The sequence below is a fragment of the Mobula birostris genome, chromosome 22 (assembly GCF_030028105.1).
Source record: "Mobula birostris isolate sMobBir1 chromosome 22, sMobBir1.hap1, whole genome shotgun sequence".
In the NCBI taxonomy this organism is placed as follows: Eukaryota; Metazoa; Chordata; class Chondrichthyes; order Myliobatiformes; family Myliobatidae; genus Mobula; species Mobula birostris.
This window is the reverse complement of record NC_092391.1, coordinates 18,277,705-18,302,348: the sequence shown is the minus strand read 5'-3', so window position 1 is coordinate 18,302,348 and position 24,644 is coordinate 18,277,705. Positions and strand designations below refer to the sequence as shown.

The 24,644-nt window shown below is 49.2% G+C and overlaps 1 protein-coding gene across 6 annotated transcripts in view; it reads right to left on the bottom strand.

The window, feature by feature from the left end:
* LOC140186210 (hemicentin-1-like) overlaps positions 1-24,644 on the bottom strand; it is a 449,816-nt gene that overhangs the window by 36,924 nt on the left and 388,248 nt on the right. For 4 of the 6 annotated variants that reach the window (XM_072240181.1, XM_072240183.1, XM_072240184.1 and 1 more), the window contains 7 exons: positions 21,429-21,563; positions 19,601-19,720; positions 18,646-18,771; positions 11,990-12,118; positions 10,069-10,392; positions 6,602-6,721; positions 3,408-3,534 (listed from right to left, as the gene is read on the bottom strand). In XM_072240181.1, coding sequence (XP_072096282.1) covers positions 3,408-3,534; positions 6,602-6,721; positions 10,069-10,392; positions 11,990-12,118; positions 18,646-18,771; positions 19,601-19,720; positions 21,429-21,563 — 1,081 coding nt within the window. Of the gene's footprint in view, positions 1-3,407; positions 3,535-6,601; positions 6,722-10,068; positions 10,393-11,989; positions 12,119-18,645; positions 18,772-18,866; positions 18,942-19,600; positions 19,721-21,428; positions 21,564-24,644 lie in introns of those variants that run through there. The other 2 variants (XM_072240182.1, XM_072240187.1) reach the window with 2 other exon arrangements.

Below are 24,644 nucleotides of genomic sequence, written 5' to 3'. Positions count from 1 at the left end.
ACTCCCCCACCCTCTCCGTCACTGACCACTCTCCCACCCACTTCCCCGTCACTGACCACTGTCCCACCCACTCCCCCATCACTGACCACTCTCCCACCCTCTCCCTGTCACTGACCACACTCCCACCCATTCCCCCGTCACTGACCAATCTCCCACCCACTCCCCCATCACTGACCACTCTCCCACCCACTCCCCCATCACTGACCACTACCCCATCACTGCCCACTCTCCCACCGACTCCCCCATCACTGACCACTCTTCCACCCACTCCCCCGTCACTGACCACTCTCTCCCTGTCACTGACCACTCTCCCACCCACTCCCTCATCACTGACCACTCTCCCACCCACTCCCCCGTCACTGACCACACTCCGTCTCTTTCCCCCATCACTGACCACTCCCCCGTCACTGACCACTCTCCCACCCACTCCCCCAACACTGACCACTCTCCCACCGACTCCCGTCACTGACCACTCTCCCTTCCACTCCCTCATCACTGACCACTCTCCCACCCACTTCCCCATCACTGACCACTCTCCCACCCACTCCCCCATCACTGACCACTCTCCCACCCACTCCCCCATCACTGACCACTCTCCCACCCATTCCCCCGTCACTGACCAATCTCCCACCCACTCCCCCATCACTGACCACTACCCCATCACTGCCCACTCTCCCACCGACTCCCCCGTCACTGACCACTCTCTCCCTGTCACTGACCACTCTCCCACCCACTCCCTCATCACTGACCACTCTCCCACCAACTCCCTGTCACTGACCACACTCCGTCCCTTTCCCCCATCACTGACCACTCCCCATCACTGACCACTCTCCCACCTACTCTCCCATCACTGACCACTATCCCGCCCACTCCCCCATCACTGACCACTCTCCCACCCACTCCCCCATCACTGACCACTCTCCCACCCTCTCCCAGTCACTGACCACTCTCCCACCCACTCTCCCAGCCTTTCCGTCACTGACCACTCTCCCACCCACTCCCCCGTCACTGACCACTCTCCCACCCACTCCCCCGTTACTGACCACTCTCCCACCCTCTCCCAGTCACTGACCACTCTCCCACCCAGTCTCCCAGCCTTTCCGTCACTGACCACTCTCCCACCCACTCCCCCGTCACTGACCACTCTCCCGCCCACTCCCCCAGCACTGACCACTCTCCCACCCACTCCCCCATCACTGACCACTCCCATCCACTCCCCCGTCACTGACCACTCTCCCACCCACTCTCCCACACTCACCGTCACTGACCACTCTCCCACCCACTCCCCCGTCACTGACCACTGCCCCGTCACTGACCACTCTCCCACCTACTCCCGTCACTGACCACTCTCCCATTCACTCCCCATCACAGACCACTCTCCTGTCACTGACCAGTCTCCCACCCAGTCCCCCGTCACTGACCACTCCCGCAACCAATACCCATCACTGACCACTCTCCGACCCACTCCCCCATCACTGACCACTTTCCCACCCACTCCCCCGTCACTGGCCACTCTCCCACCCACTCTCCCGTCACTGACCACTCTCCCACCCGCCCTTCCATCACTGACCACTCTCCCAACCACTCCCCCATCCCTGACCACTCACCCACCCACTCCCCCATCACTGACCACTCTTCCACCCACTCCCCAATCACTGACCACTCCCCCACCCACTCCGCATCACTGACCACTCTCCCACCCACTCCCCCATCACAGACCACTCCCCCGTCACTGACCACTCTCCCACCCACTCCCCCATCCCTGACCACTCACCCACCCACTCCCCCATCACTGACCACTCTTCCACCCACTCCCCAATCACTGACCACTCCCCCACCCACTCCGCATCACTGACCACTCTCCCACCCACTCCCTGTCACTGACCACTACCCCACCCTCTCCCCCGTCACTGACCACTCTCCCACCCACTCCCTCATCACTGACCACTCTCCCACCCACTCCCCCATCACTGACCACTCTCCCACCCACCCTCTCCGTCTCTGACCACTCTCCCACCCTCTCCCACCCACTCACCCGTCAGTGACCACTCCCTGTCACTGATCACTGTCCCACCCACTCCCCCGTCACTGACCACTCTCTGACTTACTCCCCTGTCACTGACCACTCCCCCACCCACTACCCCAACACTGACCACTCTCCCACCCACTCCCTCATCACTGACCACTCTCCCACCCACTCCCCTGTCACTGACCACTCCCCCACCCACTCCCCATCACTGACCACTCCGCCATCACTGACCACTCTGCCACCAACTCCCCCGTCACTGACCACTCTCCGACCCACTCCCCCATCACTGACCACTCCCCCGTCACTGACCACTCTCCCTCCCACTCCCCCGTCACTGACCACTACCCCACCCTCTCCCCCGTCACTGACCTCTCTCCCACCCACTCCCTCATCACTGACCACTCTCTCACCCACTCCCCCGTCACTGACCACTCCCCCGTCACTCATCCCTCTCCCACCCACTCCCCCATCACTGACCACTCTCCCACCAACTCCCCCGTCACTGACCACTTTCCCACCCACTCCCCTGTCACTTACCACTCTCCCATCCACTCCCCCGTCACTGACCACTCTCCCACCCACTCCCCCGTCACTGACCACTTTCCCACCCACTCCCCCGTCACTTACCACTCTCCCACCCACTCCCCCATCACTGACCACTCTCCCACCAACTCCCCCGTCACTGACCACTTTCCCACCCACTCCCCCGTCACTTACCAGTCTCCCATCCACTCCCCCGTCACTGTCCACTCTCCCACCCACTCCCTCATCACTGACCACTCCCTGTCACTGATCACTCTCCCACCCATTCCCCCATCACTGACCACTCTCCCACCCACTCCCTGTCACTGACCACTCTCCGACCCACTCCCCCGTCACTGACCACTCTCCCTCCCACTCCCCCATCACTGACCACTACCCTACCCTCTCCCCCGTCACTGACCACTCTCCCACCCACTCCCCCGTCACTGACCACTTTCCCACCCATTCCCCGATCACTGACCACTCTCCCACCCACTCCCTGTCACTGACCACTCTCCGACCCACTCCCCCATCACTGACCACTACCCCACCCTCTCCCCCGTCACTGACCACTCTCCCACCCACTCCCTCATCACTGACCACTCTCCCACCCACTCCCCCGTCACTGTCCACTCTCCCGTACACTCCCCCATAAATTCTTCCTGCTTGTCCCCACCACCCACTGTCCCCCATCCCTGACACCCACCCACCCATTCCTTCACCACTGATTCCCCCACACAATGACTGTCCCATCACCCAGTATTCCACCAATTCCTCCACTGAAGACCCCTGCATCCATCCGTGACCCCCCAGCCCATGATCTGACCTCCCCTCCCTCATTAACTCGTTCTCATACCCTGGGCTGGCTCCCCTGCGATAGCTGACAGGACACGGGGTATCAATGCACTCATGGCTGCCCCTCATGTTGAAACACATCTGGTTCAGACCGCACTTAATGTTCTGCTCTCGGCATTCGTCGATATCTGAAAGAGGGGGACGGTGGCTCTGTTAATAACAGCATCAACCTACAGCATTCCCAATTAGAAACACAGTTACTCACCCCTCCTGCAGCACCATTTGTAACCTGGGCATTGACTCTGGCCATGAGGAGATACCCAGAGCCCTGCACACTCTGTGGAGGTGGCAGGTGTCATTGTTGACACAGTCTACCTTGGGGATGAGCTGGACAAGTGACAGATAATGTCACACTGACAGAATCCAAACCAGCCAACATGCTCCCTCCAGGTCTCACAGTCCGTCCAATCCCACTGCTTCCCCCAGAGGTTGTCTACAGGGCTCTGAGTTTTTCTTAGACTAAGGATGGAGTTAATTTCCTCTGGGAAATTTCCTCTTATTGCCCATGATGCCGCTGGCATTTCGGTCGGCAATGAAGGCCCTCTATCTGTGTTTGTCCTTGGCCACTCAGATGCAGAAGGATTCCTCATTGCTGTTTCCAGTACAGTTTTGTTTTCCCAGTCAGGGTTGTTAGCCCTAAGCTGAACCTGGAGAACAGGTGGACCACTCTTTGTCTGACCTCTACCCTTTGACCTGTTTGGCATGGGTGACCCTACCAAGGGTCAAGGAATAAATCCCTGACTCCAGCCAACATTGAGGCATGCAATCCTTCAAACCCAACGACAATGTTGTGGTCCCTCCTGGAATGGCACTTAACTACTTCAAAGAGTTCAAACGTGAGGGCAGGGGTAAGTAGGGATCTGTGAACTGGCATCATCATGATTATCACCTCATATCGTGCTATATCGCTTCACTGACACATCGCAGCCTCTACACCGAATGCAGAGGTGAAACACTGGAAATACCCAGAAGGCCAGCCAGCGCCTCTAGAGAGAGAAGCTAATAGTCCAGCTCTACAAACTACCGTCAGCAGCGAGAAAGACAATTAGAAGATGCATCAGCCTTTAGATGAGTGCGGAGCCGGGAAGTGGAGTTGTGGGGGTGGTGGTGGTGGTGTGGGCGAGGGTAGCAGATGACGAGGCATGAGGGAATGTGAGAGAAAAAATGAAGGTAATCAAATGACAAAAGGTGATGGTGGAAGAGAGAAACGCATGGTAATTGGACAAGAAATAGAACTAGAGAATAGACCTAGATTAGAAAGGAGAGTTCTAGAACAGCACATTACAGGCCCTTCAGCCCACAATGTTGTGCTGACCCTTTAAACTACTCCAAAATTCATCTAACCCAGGGGTTTCCAACCATTTTTTTATGCCATGGACCAATACCATTAAGCAAGGGGTCCATAGAACCCAGTTTGGGAACCCCTGATAACCCTTCTTTCCACTTTTCTTTCAATCGTGTGCCTATCTAAGTTTCTTAGACATTCCTAACACATCTGCATCTCCCACCACACCTGGCGGTGTGTTCCACACAACCATTATCTGAAATGACTGGGTCTGTAACTTGTCCCGTGCAAGATTTCTTCCAGTATCATTGCTTGAGCTTGCACTGAGTGTTGCTGGAGCAGTGAAGGAGAGAGGGTGTGGACAGGTGGGTTGGAGATTGAGACTGAACAAGCAGAGGCAGTCTGTAAAATAATCACCCAGGATGGGTTTGATCCCTCCAAATTGACCACCAACTTCTCATACCAACTGAACTCCAGGGTCAGTGCAGATCAAGGCAGGATCCACGGTAGATGGCTGTAGGATGGGAAGGGGATGTTGGGGGATGATGAGTGAACTGGGAAGTGGTCAACCTTAAATGTCAGCTCTGTTTCTCTCCCCAGATGCTGACCAACCTGGTGAGCATTTCCAACAATTCACCTGCATGCACATGGTAGGGCTGTAGGGTGGCAGCTGAAGCAATGTTACATTGAATGGAACTGGGTCATGAAGGATCTGATCTGGACCACGAATTTGGGAATATCAAAACAGCCCGGTTATGAAAAGACAGAGCGTTTCTCTCTCCTGAGCTGTGTGAACAGGCAGGTGGCTGATGTCACAGAACCGAGTTCTAATTGACTGTGATGCTTACTACAGACGAATAGACTATCAGTTGTCTTGGTACACACACACACACTGCCACTCACCACCATTCCCACCCAGAGGCACGTCCAAGCCAAGAACCCCTCCCTAACCTATACACAACAGCAAGTGACTGATCTGCCGTGAGCCAAAGCTTCATGAGAAAATTAGTCAGTGGTGTTGGATCAGAGTGAAAAATTGTTATCTTTCTTGTAGTTTAATTTTTCCAGCAGTTTGTAACACACGCAAGATGCCGCAGGAACTCAGCAGGTCAGGCAGCATCTGTGGAGCGGAATAAGCAGTCAGTGTTTCAGGCTGAAATGTCAACTCTTCATCCCTCTCAGTTGCCTGACCTGCTGAGTTCCTACAGCATTCCTGTGTGTGCGTTGCTTTGAATTTCCAGCATCTGCTGAATCTCTTGTGTTTAAGATGTTTATTTTTGAGATACAGCATGGCCTCCTCCAGCACTCAAGCCACGCTGTCCAGCAGTCCCCCGATTTGATTCTAGCCTAATCACGGGATAATTTACAATGACCAATTAACCCACCGACCGGTATGTCTTTGGCCTGTGGGAGGAAACCGGAACACCCGGAGGAAACCCACGCGGACACGGGGAGAACGTACAAACTCCTGACAGACAGTGGTGGGAATGCTTGCTTGTGTTTCTGCGTGAACACCTACATACATGGAATTGTTCAGTGAATTGTAGCATATTATGGTCTTATAGCTGATTCAGTATTGGTCTCCAAGCTTCTTAGCTTTTTGGTAGCAGGAGTCACGCCACTGAGCCTGGTTATTTCACTGGGTAATTGCTATCACTGGAATGTCGTTATCTTTGTAGTCGGACTATGAGACAATCACAACTTCTTTGCTCTTTGTTCTCCTAACACTCAAGCAAGGGACATACCACTAAGGTTTATGCCTAATCCTTTAATTCCAAAGAACCTCTGGATTGCAAAATCCTGGATCCAACAGCTGGGAACAGTCCTTTCCCTGATGGGGCAGCAGAGGGGGGAATCGGCTGCTGTGTGGACTCAGAGTCAAACGCTGCTGACCAGCCACCAGCACTTACCCTGGCAGATTCTACCATTGGGCAGCAGTCGATAGCCAGGGGGACACAGGCACTGGTAGCTGCCCTGGGTGTTCCTGCAGTTATGTTGGCACAAGTTCCACATCTGACACTCATTGATATCTGGAATAGAAAGCAAACAGACAGATACAAGTCAGCCTCAGGTTGGTGCACTTGACCCCAGAATTCCTAAATGGCTTCTCTGTGACTTGTTTCCTTGTCTCCCCCCCCCCCCACCCCCACTGTCTAACAATGGGATCAGGGATCAACTTTATCTGCCAAATACACTTACATGTATGAGGAAATTGCTGTGGTGTGTTGGTGTGACATATGACTAAAAACATTCCACAGTTACTGAATAAGAACAAAAAAATATTTAAAATATAACCAAGTTGGGCTGGCTGGTGGTGCAATGACATCAGCGCTGGACTCTGGAACGGAGGTTCCCTGGTTCGAAACCAGTCGGGGCCGCTCCCGAGTACACTTTCCATCCGTGCTGGGGAGAGTGTCGAGATCGCAACTCGACCTCGTAAAACAGAGGGAAAATACTGTGAAAATGTCTGTGTGAGGAGTGGTGCGCCACACAGTCTCTCTCTCGTTCCGCACCTTGTAAAATCCATGAAAAAGACATCATCACGGACGCACGCGCACAGGCACACGCCGAAAAAAATGTAACCAAGTTAATGTACAGATATGGAATAAAATCTGCATAAATACATACATATCAGTATCTATTTACAATGCAAACAGCATTTTAAAAATTGTTTACAGTCAAGTGCAGAGACTGAGGCAATAGAGGCGGGTGGGGGTGCCTAACACGAATGGTTGATTAGATTAACCGCCTGGGGGAACAAAACTTTTAAGGTAGTGTGATTTTTTTTTGTCTTAATAGCCCTGCCGTGCTTTCCAGAAGGGAGCATTTTTGGAAAAGGTAGTTAGCTGAGTGTGTAGTCTCTGCATTGATTTTCTTTTCCCTGCCATTCATCCCTCCCCATTAATCTCCCTCCTGGCACATAACCCTGCAAGTGACAGAACTGCTACACCTGCCCGTTCACCTCCTCCCTCACCCCCATTCAGGGCCCCAAACAGTCCTTCCAGGTGAGGCGACACTTCACCTGTGAATCTGCTGGGGTCGCCTGTTGTGTCCAGCGCTCCTGATGCAGCCTCCTCTACACTGGTGAGACGTGACATAAACTGGGCGATCGCATTGTTGAGCACCTCTGTTCCATCTGCCAAAAGTGGAACTTCCTGGTGGACAACCTTTTTAATTCCTGCCCCCATTCTTGTTCTGACATGTTAATCCACGGCCTCCTCTTCTGCCACGACGAGGCCACTCTCAGGGTGGAGCGGCAACACTTCATATTCCGTCTGGGTAGCTTCCAATCTGATGGCATGAACATTGATTTCTCCTTCTGGTAATTTTCTTTTCCCTCCCCCTTCCCTCTTCTTCTATTCCCCACTCTGGCCTCTTAATTCCTCTCCTCATCTGCCTATCACCTCCCCCTTCCCTTTCTTCCATGGTCCTCTCTCCTCTCCTATCAGATTACTTCATCTCCAGCCCTTACCTGGCTTCACCTATCACCTTTAGCTAGTCCTCCTCCTCCTCCCCCCACCTTTTTATTCTGGCATCTTCCCCCTTCCTTTTCAGTCCTGAAGAGGGATCTCAGCTTGAAACGTTGACTATCTATTCATTTCCATAGATGCTGCCTGACCCACTGAGTTCCTCCAGCATTTTCTGTGTGTTGCTCTGCATTTCCGGCATCTGCAGAAACGCTTGTGTTTGTTATTTTTTCTTGCTCGCTTCTTAGTTCTGGACACACACAAGTCCTGCAGTGATAACAGACTGCAGCCAATGACCTTTTCAGCTGACCTGACATGGGGTGTGCTTCTGAAACCTATCAGCGGCTGGAAGTGTGTGTTGAAATGTTTCTCGACAAGGGACTGTGCTGAATGTGTTGGAGAGGGGGTGGGAGGTACAGACATCAGGGTTTCCTGTTAACAATCTGTTACCAGCCACCTCTGCACTCAGCTAGACCGGATCTTCCAGCACTGCCAGTCCGGTCTTATGTGCTTCGATGTACATATAACAAATAAAGCTAATCTTCAATGGACATGGGGAAAATATTTAGCTTCAACACCAAGTGCCATCTGGGCCAGTCATTCACACCAGTCATTAATATGCTTAAGTGCAGATCGTGAACTGGTTCACAACAAAAAGAATTTTTCGGGGGATGAAGAGAAAAAGGCTGGCTGAACAGGAGGACGTCTGTAAAAATCCCACGTTCAAGTTTAAGAAAGAACAAGGGAAATTCTGCAGATGCTGGAAATCCAAGCAACAGTTGAAGAGGAGAAACTTTGTGGATTTGATTGACAAATGGCTCCATCTAGTGGACACCAAAAGTGTAGCTTTGCTGGTGGCTTGGGAAATGGTTCATCCTTTTAACCTTTACTGTCTTTTACTGCCTGATGGAGAGGATCTCCTAGAAACGTTGCTAGGCTGTCTTTCTTCAGGTGCCTACACACATGTGCACGACATTTAGATTTTTATTTTTATCCGAGGGATGTGGGCTTCACTGGTTGAGCCAGGGTTTAATTGCCCAAGCCGAGCTGCTTTTCGATGGTGGTAAACTGCCTTCCTGAGTTTGGGGTCCCGTTGCCGGCAAACTGCGACGGCAGTGTACATCTTATTTTGCACATTAATCAGACTCTGTTATTTATAGTTTTTTTAAAAAACATAAATTCTATTGTATTCCTTTATTTTTCTGTAAATGCCTGCAAGAAACTAAATCTCAAGGTAGCATATACAGTCCGGACTTCGATAAGATATTTACTTTGAACTCGAAACCTAGAGGTAACTCGACAAGGCTTTTTCAACAGCAGCTCCCAAATTACCCAAATTATAAAATTAGAAGATAGGGCAGACGATCAGAATGTTTGTCCCTGGGAGGAAATACTGGGGGACAAACACTTAAGATGAGAGGAGCTAAGTTTAAAAGAGGTGCGCGGGGTATTTGCCTGGAACGAGCTGCCAGGGGTAGTGGCGGAAACAGATATGATGGCGGCGTTTAAGAGGCTGTTAGACACATTAATATAAATCACATACAGGCAGAAGAAATTTGGTTTAATTGGGATTTGCGTTCAGTACAGATGTTGTGGGCTGAAGGACCTGTTCCTTTACTGTACCATTCTATAGGACAGTGTTAGTGAACCGGAACGTTGATACCATATTCCATGTTCGGACGTATGACCTCTACCACAGAAGGACAAGTAAGGGAGCTTCAGGTGAGCAGCACCACCTCCAAGTCACTTACAACCTGACCATCTGACCTGCCCTTACAGGTGTCTGTGTGGCAAGGGCCGGTAAGCTGGTCACCCAGGGATGGCGATAAAGAAAAGGGTTCGGCTTGAGGCTTACCCTTTGGGAACAATGACTGATTGGACGAGGATTTCTTGTTGACGGGAATACTCACCAGCACAGGCCCCATTTCGCTCTCTGTATCCAGAGGGACACAGCTTCCTGTTGTCGTGCATGGTGAACTCTCTCAGCCAGGTGTAGAAGGGGTTGATCTGGCTCTGGCCGGTCTGCTGGACGTGGCTGAACTGACCAATGGAGACCAGCTGGGGCCTGAAGCCTGGAACTGTGCCATTGCCCCGCTTCAGCTTTTCCAGTCCGACGCAAGACCTGCTGTCGGCCAGCAGTTGCTTCCCGCGAGGACACAGGCACTTGTAGCTCCCAGCCAGGTTTCGGCACTGGTAGCTGCAGGGCTTTGGCACTTGCTGGCATTCGTCCACATCTATTGCAACAAAAGACACCGCATGTAACAAGATTACAAGTAGGACTACCTCAAACGCCCACCATCTTCTCTGCTGACTCTGAACCTCGAACCCCGTGACCAATTCAGCAAACGGCTCTTACCCTCCTGTCAAGCCAACACTCCATTGGTAGATGGTGTGCTGGCATTTTCAGGGAAATCTTCTCAAAATTTGTGAAGCATAACCACGGGAGGATCTGAGAGAGTTTCGGAAGACCCATTCCCAAAGGTGCGTCCCGCAACCCCTTCCAAACAGGAAAGTGGAAGCTTCTCTGACAATGCTAAACGATTACTGGCACTGACTTCAACAATCATGAAGTGCTGGAAATGGATCGTATAAAATCCCATCTTCTGGCTATATTGGACCCTCTCCAGTTTGCCTGCCGTCCAAACCTGTCCACTGATGATGCCATAGTCGCCTTCCACTCTGACCTGTCCCATCTCGAAAACACATGTCCATACGCCAGGCTGTTGGTCACCCGACTTCAGCTTGGCACAATATGATCATCCCTCAAAGAGCGATGGGTAAGTCCTTGTTGGGACTCAACAGCCCCTCTCTGTAACTCAATCTTGGATTTCTTGATGGAAAGACCCCAGTCAGTCCGAGTTGGCAGCAACATCTCAAGTGCCATCACGCTGAGCACCGGTGCCCTCGAGGGCTGTGGGCTCAGCCTGAGAGGAGGTAGAGAGGCTTGTCAAATGGTGTGATATCAACAACCCGAGTCTGAACATGGACAAGACAAAAGAGATGATTGTGGACTTCAGGAAGGTGCAGGTTGACCACTCTCCATTGCCCATCGATGGCTCTGCCGCGGAGAGAGCGAAGAGCACAAAGTTCCTTGGTGCTCACGTAACAACCGATCTAACCTGGACCCACACCACCTCCCCATTAGTCAGGAAGTTACAGCAGTGCCTGCACTTTCTGAGGAGACTGAGGCGCGCAAGACTCCCCACCCCCATTCTAACAGCTTTCCGCAGGAGCACCATCGAGGGGTCCTGTCTGGCTGGATCACTGTGTGGTACGGAAGCTGCAAGGCATCGGACTGCAAGACGCTGCAGAGATTAGTAAAACTGCTGAGAGGATCATGAGGGTCTCCCTCCCCCCTACTTGTGACATTTATCAGAAGTGTCGTATATGAAGAGCCCGAAGTTTTATTGAGGATCCCCACTATCCATCCCACAATCTCTTTGACCCACTACTGTCAGGAAGGAGGTACCGGACCAGCAGGACTCAGACTGTCAGACTGGGTAACAGCTTCTTCCCTCGGGTTGTGGGACGATTGAATACCCAGCCACCATTGAGGTCTGATCACTAGGACAGCGAGATGTTTACCGTTTATCTCTATGGTGCATTGCATGCATTTTAATTTATATTTTATTAACTTATTTATGTTAATATTGTGACTGATGTGCTGCGTGTGATAGATGTCGTGTGGGTGCACCCTGTCCTGGAGGAACACGGTTTTGTTTGGTTGTATGTATGTACAGTCAGATGACAATAGATGACCTAAACTTATGCATAACTGGGGAGATCTTTTCCCACCTCCTCCTCCCCGCTCACTTGCTCTCAGCTACTCACCCAGACATGGTCTTCCCACGCCCTGCGATCGGTAGCCCCGAGGGCAACTGCAGCGGTAACTGCCCACCGTGTTCTCACACTTCTGGTTGTAGCGGCACATGTGGGTCCCTCCTTTGCACTCGTCAACGTCTATGGAAAGGAATATCAGTGAGAGAACCCGGAAGGAAGGAGCCACGAACAAGGTGCTAGAAGAGCACAGAGTGTCAGGCAGCATCTGTGGAGGGAGAGGGGTAGTCCTCGTACTAGGACTGATGGAGACAGAGCAGACCGCCAGTATAAAAGCAGAAGGGAAATAAAAACGAGGATATAATCCTGAGGCTTTATAAGGCATTGGCATGACTGCACTTGGAGCACTGTGAGTAGTTTTGGACTCCTGATCTAAGAGAGCATGTGCTGGCACTGGAGAGGATCCAGAGGAAGTTCACGAGAATGATCCTGGGAATGAAAGGGTTAACACGAGAAGAAAGTTTGATGGTAGTCATTACAGTTTAGAAGAATGAGGGGGGAGTGCATTAAAACCCATCGGATATTGAAAGAGCTAGATAGAGTGGATGTGGAGAGGATGTTTCCCATACTGGCGGGGTCTCTGATCAGAGGCCACAGCCTCAGAATTGAAGGATGTCCCGTTGGAACAGCGGTGAGGCGGAATTTCTTCAACCACAGGGTGGGTGAATCCGTGGAATTCATTGCCACAGACTGCTGTGGAGGCCAAGTCATTGGCTATGTTTACAGTGAAAGTTGAAAGGCTCTTGATTAGTCAGGGCATCAAAGGTTACTTGGAGAAGGCAGGAGAATGGGGTAGAGGGGGATAATAAATCAGCCAAGAACAAAGTCGATGGGCCGAATTCTGCTCCTTTGTCTTATGGTCTTATGGGGAAGGGGTGGAGCATGAGCCTGCAAGTGATGTGTGGATCTGGGTGAGATGGCTGGGAGGAGGATGGAGGAGGGAAGAACGGGAATAGCAACAGAGGCCGCAAGGTGATAGGTGGAGGCAACAAAGGACTGGAATCTGATTGGATATGCAGTTGAAGTCTGGAGCCCAATATGGGAGGTGGGGTGGGCAGATTCCAGCAAATGCGGTCTCCTGCGCTTCCATTCCAATAATCAAAGGCCATATGGCCTTAGAGCATGAGAGCAGGAACACGATGGTGGAAGTATAGAGAGCCAAGCCCATCTTGTGCAGCTCTGGTGACCACACAGTAACAAGACTAACCGTGGGCAGGATGCAGAGATGAACAAGGCTGTTGTCAGCAATGGAGATGTCCGGCTGGGCTGAGGTTGTTTTTGTTGGAGCAGAAGAGGCTGAGAGGGATGTAGGAGAGACAAAGGCTCGGTGGACAGGAATGATCCACATTCCTCAGTGGCTGAAAGGTAAAAGGTGGGATTAGCTAGCCCAGGGTAGGTCTTACAGGTAGGGCTGTACTTTTCTACTACTCTATGAGTCTACCAGCTTGCACAATGTGCAGTAAATAGAACCACTGCCTTACAGTGCCAGAGACCTGCGTTCATCCCTGATTTCAGGTGCTGTCTATGTGGAGTTTGCATGTTCTCCCTGTGACTTGCATGGGTTCCCTTCTCTGTATCTCAGTGTATCTCATATCAAACCAATTATGCCCTACACTCCAAAGATGTACACATTAAGCTCATCAAACACTGTAAACTGGACCTACTATCGTTGCTGCTGTCCCTGTTCAGGCGTCGGGCGGCATTTTTGACTTTCCTGTAGCATTTGACTTTTCTTTTCTGAAGCTGAGTTGCTAGCTCGACGCTCAAGCCAACATGGATGGGAAGCGTGCAAGGATCCGGCCGGAGTCGAACCCGGCATCATTCGCTTCAAAGTCCCGTGCTGCTGCCACTACACCACTGCCCGGCTACGGGCCTATTATCTGGGGGAGTTGATGGGAGCGACAACTGGGGAAATTAATGTGGAAAATAGGATTGCCCTGTGAGCTGGCATAAACTTGATGGGCCGAATATTCCCACTTCCTGTTGCATAGGCTTGACAAACTGAAACAAGCACAGTCCTGAGGAGACACCCGATTTCTCGGAGGGAGAGAGAGTTTAAAAGAAGTGAATGGGAGAAGTTGACGCATTTTGTGTGTCACAGTCTCCAGGAGACATTGGATTGTGCAAAATTAGGCATTTGGTAAGGTCCAATAAAAAGAAGTTAGGTTTAAGCAGAGCGGCTATTGTGTGAGTGGACCAGTGTTAGAGTGGGGAGTTGAGGCTTTGGCAAGGAGGAGTGTAGGCCATAGGTAGATCTTTTTCATTAGTTATTCTTTCTTTATTGTTTAATGCACATTTAGAGCAGTGGGAATGCCGGAAAGGATAGTGGAATGCTTCTCCAGCGGGATGTGGGAAGGCAGGGAGACCTTCTGCGTCCCTGGTGACTACACCTGTAAGAAGTGCATCCAGCTGCAGTTTTTAACAGACCGCGTTAAGGAGCTGGAGCTGGAACTGGCTGAACTGCAGATCATTCGGGAATCTGAGGGGGTTGATAGATAGGGAGGTAGTCACACCCAAGGTACAGGACACAGGTAACTGGGTGACCATCAGGAGGGGGAAATAGGCTTTAGGCAGCCAGTGCAGAGTACCCCTGTGGCCATTCTCCTCAATAATGGTTATACTGCTTAGACATTTTAGATACTGTTGGGGGCAATGACTTAGCAGAGAAAAGAGGTCAGGTCAGCCATGATCTTATTGAATGGCGGAGCAGCTCAACAGGCCAGATGGCCAACTCCTGCTCCTATTTCTTATGTTTTTAGCTCATAAGGGAAGTGGGGGGCGGAAAGAAGAGGCAACTAGCAGTGATAGAGAATTCATTGGTTAGGCAAACAGAAAGAATGAAATTCCCGGATGGTTTGTTGCCTCCCAGGTGCCAGGGTCAGGGCCATCCCTGATCGAGTCCACAGGATTCTTAAGTGGGATGGTGATCAGCAGAGGCTTTGGTTCACGTTGGTACCAATACTATGGGTAGGAGGAGTGACGAGGTCCTGCAAAGTGATTTCAGTGAGTTAGGTGCTAAGTTAAGGGACAGGACCTCCAGGTTTGTGATCTCAGGATTGCTACCCGTGCTACGTGCTAGTGAGACCAGAAATAGAAGATCATACAATTTAACGTGTGGCTAAGAAGTTGGTGCAGGAAAGAGGGCTTCAGGTTTTTGGATCATTGGGCTCTCTTCCAGGGAAGCTGGGACCTGTACAGAAGGGATAGTTTGCACCTGAACTGGAGGGGGACTAATATCCTAGAGGGAAGGTTAGCTAGACTGCATGGGTGTTTTAAAGTAGAATTGCAAGGGGCTGGGAACGAGAGTGCCAGAACAGATAGTGGAGAGGTTGTGGAGAAAGATGTTTACCCTACATACAAAGTCAGGAATCAAAAGGTTGAGCAAGGTGGGATGAATGTTCTGAGTTGTGTATATTTCAATGCAAGGAGAATTGTAGGAAAGGCAGATGAGCTTAGGGCATGGATCAGCATATGGAATTATGACATTGTAGCCATTAATGAGATTTGGATGCAGGAGGGGCAGGACTGGCAGCTCAATGTTCCAGGGTTCCGATATTTTTGGACATGATGGAGCAGGAGGAACTAATAGGGGAGGGGTGGCATTACTAGACAGGGAAAATGTCATGAACCGACTGGAGAACTTGTCCAGTGAAGCTTTATGGGTAGAACTAAGGAATAAGAAAGGTACAGCCACATTAATGGAATTATATTATAGACCACTCAGTGGTCTGGAGGATTTAGAGGAGCAAATTTGTCGAGAGATTGCAGATTGTTGCAAGAAACACAAGGTTGTGACAGTAATGTAGGTGGTTTTAACTTTCCACCTATTGGCTTGGACTTCCATACTGTAAAAGGCTGGATGGGAAACAGTTGGTCAAATTCGTTCAGGAAAGTTTCCTCAATAAGTACACAGAAATCCCAACTAGAAAGAGTGCAAAAGTAATTTTCTTATTAGGGAATGAGAGAGAGCAGGTGACAGAAGTTTGCGTAGGGCAGCACTTTGCTTCTAGTGATAATAATGCCATTAGTTTCAAGGTAATTATGGAAAAGGAGAGATCTAGTCCTTGGGTTGAGATTCTAAATTGAAGGAAGGCCAATTTTGATAATATTAGAAAGGATATGGCCAGTGTGGATTGGGACAGGTTGTTTCCCGGCAAAGGTGTGCCTGGTAAGTGGGAGGCCTTCAAAAGTGAAAGTTTCAGAGTACAAGATTTGTATGTTCCTGTCAGAATAAAAGGGAAGGATAACAGGTTTAGGGAATCTTGGTTTTCAAGAGATATTGATGCCCTGGTTAAGAAAAAGGAGTCTTATAGCAGGTATAGTCAGGCAGGAACAAATGAGGTACTTGAGGAGTATAAGAAATGCAAGAGAACACTTAAGAAGGAAATCAGGAAGGCTAAAAGAAGACGTGAGTTTGCTCTAGCAGACAAGGAGAAGAAGAATCCTATGGGTTCTACTGATGTATTAAGAGCAAAAGAATAGAAAGGAATAAATGGATGCTCTGGAAGATCAGAATGGAGCTGAAAGAGATGAGGATTTTAAATGGATTTTTTGCATCTGTATTTACTTGGGAGTCGGACACAGAGTCTATAGATGTGAGGGAATGCAGCATCAAGGTCATGGACCCCATGTAGATTACAGAGGAGGAGGTCTTGCTGTTTTGAGGCAGATTAGGGTGGACCAATCTCCAGGGCCTGACAATGTCCTCCCTTGGACCCCGTGGGAGGCCAGTGCAGAAACTGCAGGAGTCCTAGCAGAGATATTTAAAGAATCCTTAGCTGCTGGAGGATTGGAGGTTAGTTGTGGTTCCATTGTTTAAGAAAGGTTCTAAAAACAGGCCAGGAAATTATAGGCTGGTATTCTAAGAGACCAGATATATAATTATTTGGATAGACAGGGACTGATTAGAATTAGTCAACATGGCTTTGTATGTGCTTAGTCATGTCTAACTAATCTTACTGAATTTTTCAAGGAAGTTACCAGGAAAGTTGATGAATACAACTCAGTGGATGTTGTCTACATGGACTTCAGCAAGGCCTTTGACAAGGTCCCGCATGGGAGGCTGGTCAACAAGGTTCAGTTGCTTGCCATTCAAGATGTGTTAGTACATTAGATTAGACACTGGCTTCAAGGAAGAAGCCAGAGAGTGGTAGTAGATCGTTGCCTCTCTGATTAGTGGCCTGTGGCTAGTGGTGTGTCACAGGGATTGGTGTTGGGCCCATTGTTGTTTGTGATCTAGATCAATGATCTGGACAATAACTTGGTTGACTAGATCAGCAAATTTGTGGATGACATTAAGATTGAGGATGTAGTGGACAGCGTGGAAGGCTATCAAAGCTTGAAAGCAACTGGACCAGCTGGTGAAATGGGCTGAGAAATGGCAGGTGGAATTTAACGTGTGAGGTTTTTTACTTTGGGAGGACCAACCAGGGTACAGCAGGTCTTACACGGTGAGTGGTAGGGCACTGAAGAGTGCCATAGAACAGAGGGATCTGGGAACATTGATCCATAATTCCTTGAAAGTGGCATCACAGCTAAATAGGATCATAAAGAAAGTTCTGACACATTGGCCTTCATAATCGATGATGGTGGGATGTTATGTTGAAATTGTACAAAATGTTGGTGGGGCCTAATTTGGAGTATTGTGTGCAGTTCCGATCACCTACCTACAGGAAAGATGGAAATAAGATTGAAAGAGTGCAGAGAAGATTTACAAGGACGTTCCTGGGACTCAAGGAACTACGTTACAGGGAAACATTGGATAAGTTAGGAATTTATTCCTTAGAAGGTAAAAGATTGAGGGGAAATTTGATAGACATATACTGTACAAAATTATGAGGAGTATAGTTGGGATAAATGCAAGCAGTCTGAGTAAAACTAGAACTAGAGGTCATGGGTCAAGGATGAAAGATGAAATGTTTAAGGTGAACATGAGGAGGAACTTCTTCATCCATGGTGGTGAGATTATGGAACAAGCTGCCAGCAAAAGTGGGTCATTTTCAACACTTCAGAGTGATTTGGATAGGTGCATGGATGGGAGGGATATGGAGACCGATAGTACAAGTGCAGGTTGATGGGACTAGACATGCAAGAACGAACTGGAGGAACACAGAGGTGTGGAGTTGAAGGGGAGATGGAGACCTCGGGGGACGCTGAACTTCGAAATCATGAGACGTTGTCGGATGGAGAGTGAGGACAGGCCGGTGAGCAGACAGGAGGACTGAGACTGTGTATGTTGTGTATGGACAGCAGCCCTGAATAACTGCAGATTATAGAGAGCAGCAGTGTGACCACTCCCTCAAGGCAGCAACACCTCATTGCGGGCCCAAGTACGATAGGGTGGGCTCTAGGCCTCACAGTCTACCTCGCTGTGATCTTGCGCTTCATTGCTGACCTGCACTGCACGCTCTCCGTAGCTGTTACACTTTATTCTACGTTGTTACTGTTTTACCTTGTTCTACCTCAGTGCACTGAGTAATGAAATGATCTGTGGGAGCAGTATGCAAGACCAGATTCTCACTGTATTTCAGTATATAAACCAGTAGCAAAAAAATTCAGGACAAAAAGAAATCAAGCCAAAACGTAGCTGAGTGGTTGGACCAGGGAAGTGCCCTGTACTGACGGCTGGAGAGCTGAGGCGTGGTACTTACCGCCACAGGTTCCACTGGGTAGCCGGATGGTGCCGCGAGGACAGCTCTCGGTGCAATGGTACCCTCCCTCAGTGTTTTGACAATCCTGGTCTGGGTGGCAGACGTTCATGTTGCATTCATTGATATCTGGGATTGGAAAGACCAGGGCGGTTCAGGCTCGTCTCTGATCCAACACCCCAGTTTCTGCTTTTAAATTCTTTCGTGCGTCTGTGTAGGATTATATAGCTAATACCGCACAGAAATGGGCTATTCGGCCCAACTGGTCCATGCTGGCCTTTATGACTCGCTCGACCATCCTGGTGGAAAAGTGTATCTCAGTATCCTCAACTCGAGACCCCATTAAGTATCATGGCTTCGGGTCAAATATGCATCACATTGAGAGAGCTTTTGATCTGGTGTTGCACAAAGCGCCAAGGTAACACCCAAGTCAGTAGGAATCAAGGGGAAATACTCCAGTGGTTAGGGTCATATCACACACAAAGGACAATGGTCATGATAGCTGGGAATCGACAGCCCAGTCACAGGAACTAGTCTAGTGTAGCGATAGTTCCTGCCACTGTCTATAAGGCACTTGTACATTCTCCCTGTGACTTCATCAGTTCTGTCTGGGTGCTCTGGTTTCCCACATTTTAAAAATGTATGGGTTAGTAGGTTAATTGGTCACAGGGCGAGTGAGGACTTGTTGCACAGGAAGGGCCTGTTCCTGGGCTGTATCTCTAAATTAAATCAATTAATGGATGTTGGAGGAAAAGGATCAGATGGATGTACTGAGGGGAGGAAGCTTGTGAGGAGCATCAACTCTGGCACTGACCACGGGTTCCCTGTGGTCCAGTCCATGTGGATCTGTGCATCCCAGAATAAATGCCTGAGAGTTTCGATTTTTATTGGGAGCTTTATTAAGGACAGATCAAAACAGAATTGAAGACAGACTTTGGCAAATGGAGCAGATACTCACCGACACAACGCTGCCCCAAGAGCTGGTAACCAGCCTCACACGCACACCAGTAGGTACCAATGGCATTGAGGCACCGCTGATGACAAGGAGGGCTGCCCGACTCCTTGCATTCATCAACATCTAGAAGCAAAAATGCAGAGAGAAATTGACGTTAAAAATCTCTGCTCATCCAGTGCTGTCCTATGTCAGTGACTTCCAGGTATGGGATATACCCATCGACAAGACCTCCACCATCCAGGCCATGCTCTCTTCTTGCTGCTACCATCAGGAAGGAGGTACAGGTGATTTGGAATCCCACACCACCGGGTTCAGGAACAGTTATTACCCTTCAATCGTCAGGCTCCTGAACCAGCGAGGATAACTTCACTCACCTCAACCACTGATCACAACCTATGGATTCACCTTCAATGACTCTACACCTCTTCTTCGCACATTTATTTAGTTATTTATTTACTTTTTGTATTTACACAATTTGTCTTCTTTTGCACATTGGTGGCTTGTCAGCTTTTGTGTGTAGTTTTCCATTGACTCTATTGCATTTCTTTTTTTCTGCTGTGAATGCCTGAAAGAAATTGATTCTCAGGGTAGTATTTGGTGACATATATGTACTTTGATAATAAATTTACATTGAACTTTGAAGTTTAGAGTGAGGTCCAGTTTGATTTTGGCCTGTACAGTAACGAGACATCATGCAAGAAGAAGGAAGATCAGGCAAATATCCTTCCTGACCTGTGAGTAATCGAGTAGATATGGTCCTCAGGCAAGCTGGATCAGGGCCAGGGATGGGTCTGAACTTACTCCTCGGTTGGAAAACCTGCTGCTACACACTCCTTCAGCTTAACATTTCAAAAATAAGAACCAAAATAGTGAACTGCACTCTGTGGCCACTTCATTAGATTTAGGAGGTACCTAATAAAGTGGCCACTGAGTGTATGATTGTGGTCTTCTGCCACTGTAACCCACTCGCTTCAAGGTTTGATCATGTGTGTTCAGAGATGCTCTTCTGCACACCACTGCTGTAATTTGAAAAATGTTGTTAATTGAGTTACTGTCACCTTCCTGTCAGATAGAGCCAGTCTGGTCATTCTCCCCCGACCCCTCTCATTATCAAGGCATTTTTGCTCACTGGATGTTTTTTTCATTTTTTGCATCAATCTCTGTAAACTCTAGAGATTGCTGTCTGTGAAAATCCCAGGAGATTAACAGTTTCTGAGACACTCAAACCACCCTATCTGGCACCAGCAATCATTCCACGATCAAAGTCACTTAGATCACATTTCTTCCCCATTCTGATGTTTGTTTGGAACAACAACTGAACCTCATGACCATGTCTGCATGCTTTTATGAACTGATTGTTGCCACATGATTGGCTGATTAGATATTTGCATTAACGAGGTGAACGTAATAAAATTGCCTCTGAGTACAATAATTACTCCATGCAATGAACTCCTTGCAAAGTCTGCTGAAACTCCAGGATCTCACCTCTGAGTTAATATTTGAGGGTCAAGTCCCACTGCAGATATCTGGGCTGCAGCGCAGTACTGAGAGCCATCAAGAAAGGGGGCGGATGGAGGAAAAGGTGGGGGTTGAGAGAGGAAGAGGGGGTCATAGAAATACTGAAGATATATGGTGCAAGAGGGAGAAAGGCAGGCAGAAGCCAAATGGGGAAGAACAAGGAGAAAAGGATGGGCTGATGACCCACTCTAATCCACCAGGGCACTGCTCTTGAGGGACAAATGTGAGGGCAGTACACCCCATTGTTCTGTGATCCACCAGTTCATTACCATTGGATCAATTTTTCCTGAGAGATGGTTAACATGCACAGTACCTTCACAACCCGGTCCTCTTACAGACGGCCTGAAACCGGATCCACACCGCAGCAGGCAGCGGTAGGAGCCCACCTCATTCTGACAGTCCTGGCCAACGTGACACATGTGGGTGCCAAGCTGGCACTCATCCAGATCTGCCAACAGAAAGAAAACAACAGTGTTAGGAGATGGTGAGGAGATGGAATCAGATGAGATTCAGATTTATTTACCGCAAATACGTCAAAACATATGGTGAAATGCATCGTTTGCACTGGCGATCAACATAGTCTGAATATGTGCTGGAGGCAGCCTGCAAGTGTCACTTAGAATGGCCAAAATGTTCAGCAGAACAACACAAACAACAACGGCAAAAACAAACAACAGCAAAACAGGCCTCTTTCCCACCCACCCTCTTACCCATCCAGCCAGCCACTCACACACATAGGCAGGCCTCCAATCAAGCCTCTGAGCCTCCAGCCCTTTGCTGTAGACTCTCAGACACTGGGGCTCCAATTTCTGACTTCAAAGACCTCTGGGTCTTGACCCAGGACTTGCCGATCATTGGGTTTGATCTTCGGGCTGCCATTTCTGGACTGACACAAACCTCCAAGCCCAGTGATCTGGGGTGGGGAGGGTTTACCAGCCACCTTGACTTCAGCTTGTATGAACCTCCAGTCCGGGGCTCACTGATCTGGGGATCACTGGTCTCCACCCTCAGCGCCTGCCAACCCATCCTGCAGGATCACTGACCTTTGACTGCAGAGTGCTCCAAATACTGGCTTCTGTCCAGACTCTACTGCCCCTGACCTCTAACCCTAACCTGCCACCTGACCCCCGTGCTGTCCCTACGAACCTTAAAATAAAAAAAATAATTCTGAGCCACAACATCAGCATCAGGACGAACACCAGCACAGACCAACTGTCCAGCTCTTTTCACTTTTTATTTTAGCGATACCGCACAGAACAGGTCCTTCTGTCCCAATGAGCTGTGTCTCCCAGTAAACCATCTATTTAACCCTAGCCTCATCACAGGACAATTAGCAATTAACCTACTAACCAATAGGTCTTTGGACTGAGGGAGGAAACCAGAGCACCTAGAGAAACCCACACTGTCACGGGGAGAACGTACAAACTGCTTACAAGTGACGCTGGAACTGAACTCTGAACTCCAGTGCCCCGAGCTGTAACAGCGTCACACTAACCGCCACGCTACCGTGGTGCTCTTCAGAGAAGCTGCGGCTCCTCTGTTGTAAGTTCAGTGCCTCTGGCTTTCAGAAGCCCATGTTCACAAATCAGTCTCGACACTTATGGGCACCCTCTCCGGCCCATGGCAAAATCCATAGTGCTGAGACACATGGAGCTCTTCAGTTATACGGATAATTCTCAGTGGAAAGCCTGTGGACAGAGGAGGAGAAGATACCCTCCGTGTCTCTACAGGAACACAAGACCGATTCTACTCTCTGGGTAACACAAGGACACGGCAGCAGGTAGTGAGCCAGGTGGGAACAGCCAAGGCAAAGGACCAGTGAACGGACTTTACAGAAATCCCAATTCTCGCAGAAATAAAAGAAAGCAAGGGAGACCTGTGGCCAGATCAAAAATTCAGGGAGACTGTTGATCTTTTTCCAGTAGGTTAAACAGTCCATTGTTGCAGCCTTTACCACCGAGAGGACTGATAGGAGGAATGGTGCAGGAATGCCATCAGTTCTCTCCTCCCCTCCTAGTCCCACATGCTGATTTGCACATACACCTTTAATTATTTAATCATTACTGAGTCACTACTTTTTCCATCATTACTGGGAGATAAATTGAACCCTCGATCTCACTCCAGCTTGTTATGATCCTGCACCTTATTATTTACCTGAACTCCACTTTCTCTGCAGCTGTTACACTCTTATTCCACATTCTGTTACTGTTTCACCTTGTTCTACCTCAGTGCTCCGTGTAATGATCTGATCTGTATGATAGGTTGAGTGAGCCTGGACTTCCCTCTTTAGAGCGAAGAAGGGTGAGAGGTGACAAGATCATCATCGTCATTATGTACCATGTCGTATGACATAGGCAATCATGGACTTCCATCTATCCCTAATCTGTGAGGGTTTGCTGCCTGTGGGGTGGAACCCCCTCACGCTGCCATTCCCTTTCCCTATCCATGACCATGACTGTTCTTGGCAGTGGTTTGCCATTGCCTTCTTCTGGGCAGTGTCTTTACAAGACGGGTGACCCTAGCCATTATCAATACTCTTCAGAGACTGTCTGCCTGGCGTCAGTGGTCGCATAACCAGGACTTGTGATCTGCACCAGCTGCTCATATGACCATCCACCACCTGCTCCCATGGGTTCACGCGACCCTGATTGTGGGGCTAAGCAGGTGGTACACTTTGCCCAAGAGTGATCTGCAGGGAGGGAAGGAGCACCTTACACCTACCTTGGTAGAGACATATCCCCACCCGCCACACAAAGGTGACAAGATAGGCATGTATCAGATGATAAGAGCCATAGACAGAGTGGACAGCCTATCTTTATTCCAGGGCAGAATTGACTACTACAAGAGGGCATAATCTTAAGGCGATTGGAGGAAAGTATAGTGGGGAACATCAGAGTTAGGTGTTTTACACCAAGAGTGGTAAATGCATAGAACACTCTACCAAGGGTGGTGGTAGAGGCAAGCTACAGTTGGGGACATAAAGAGTTAAGGTCATAAAGAAAGCTCTTGGCTCATTGGCCTTCTTAAATCAGAATATTGAGTATTGGAGTTGGGATGTTATATTGAAGTTGTTTAAGACATTGGTGAGACCAAATTTGGAATACTGTGCACATCTCTGGTCACCAACATACAAGAAAGATATCAATAAGATTGAAAGAGAACAGAAAAAGTATTAAGATGTTGCTCAGACTTGAGGACCTGCATTACAAGGAAAGGTTGAATAGTTTAGGACTTTTATTCCCTGGACCGTAGGAGAACGAGGGGAGATCTGATAGAGGTTTACAAAATTATGAGGGATATGGATAGGGTTAATCCAAGCAGGATTTTCCCACTGAGGTTGGATGAAATAAGAACTGGAGGTCATAGGTTACGGGTGAAAGGTGAAATATTTAAGAGGAGCCAGAGGAGGATCTTCTTCACTCAGAGGGTGGTGTGAGTGTGGAACAAACTGCCAGAGGAGGTGGGTTTAATTTCAACGTTTAAGTGAAGTTAGGATAAGTACATGGATGGGAGGGTAATGGAAGGCTAT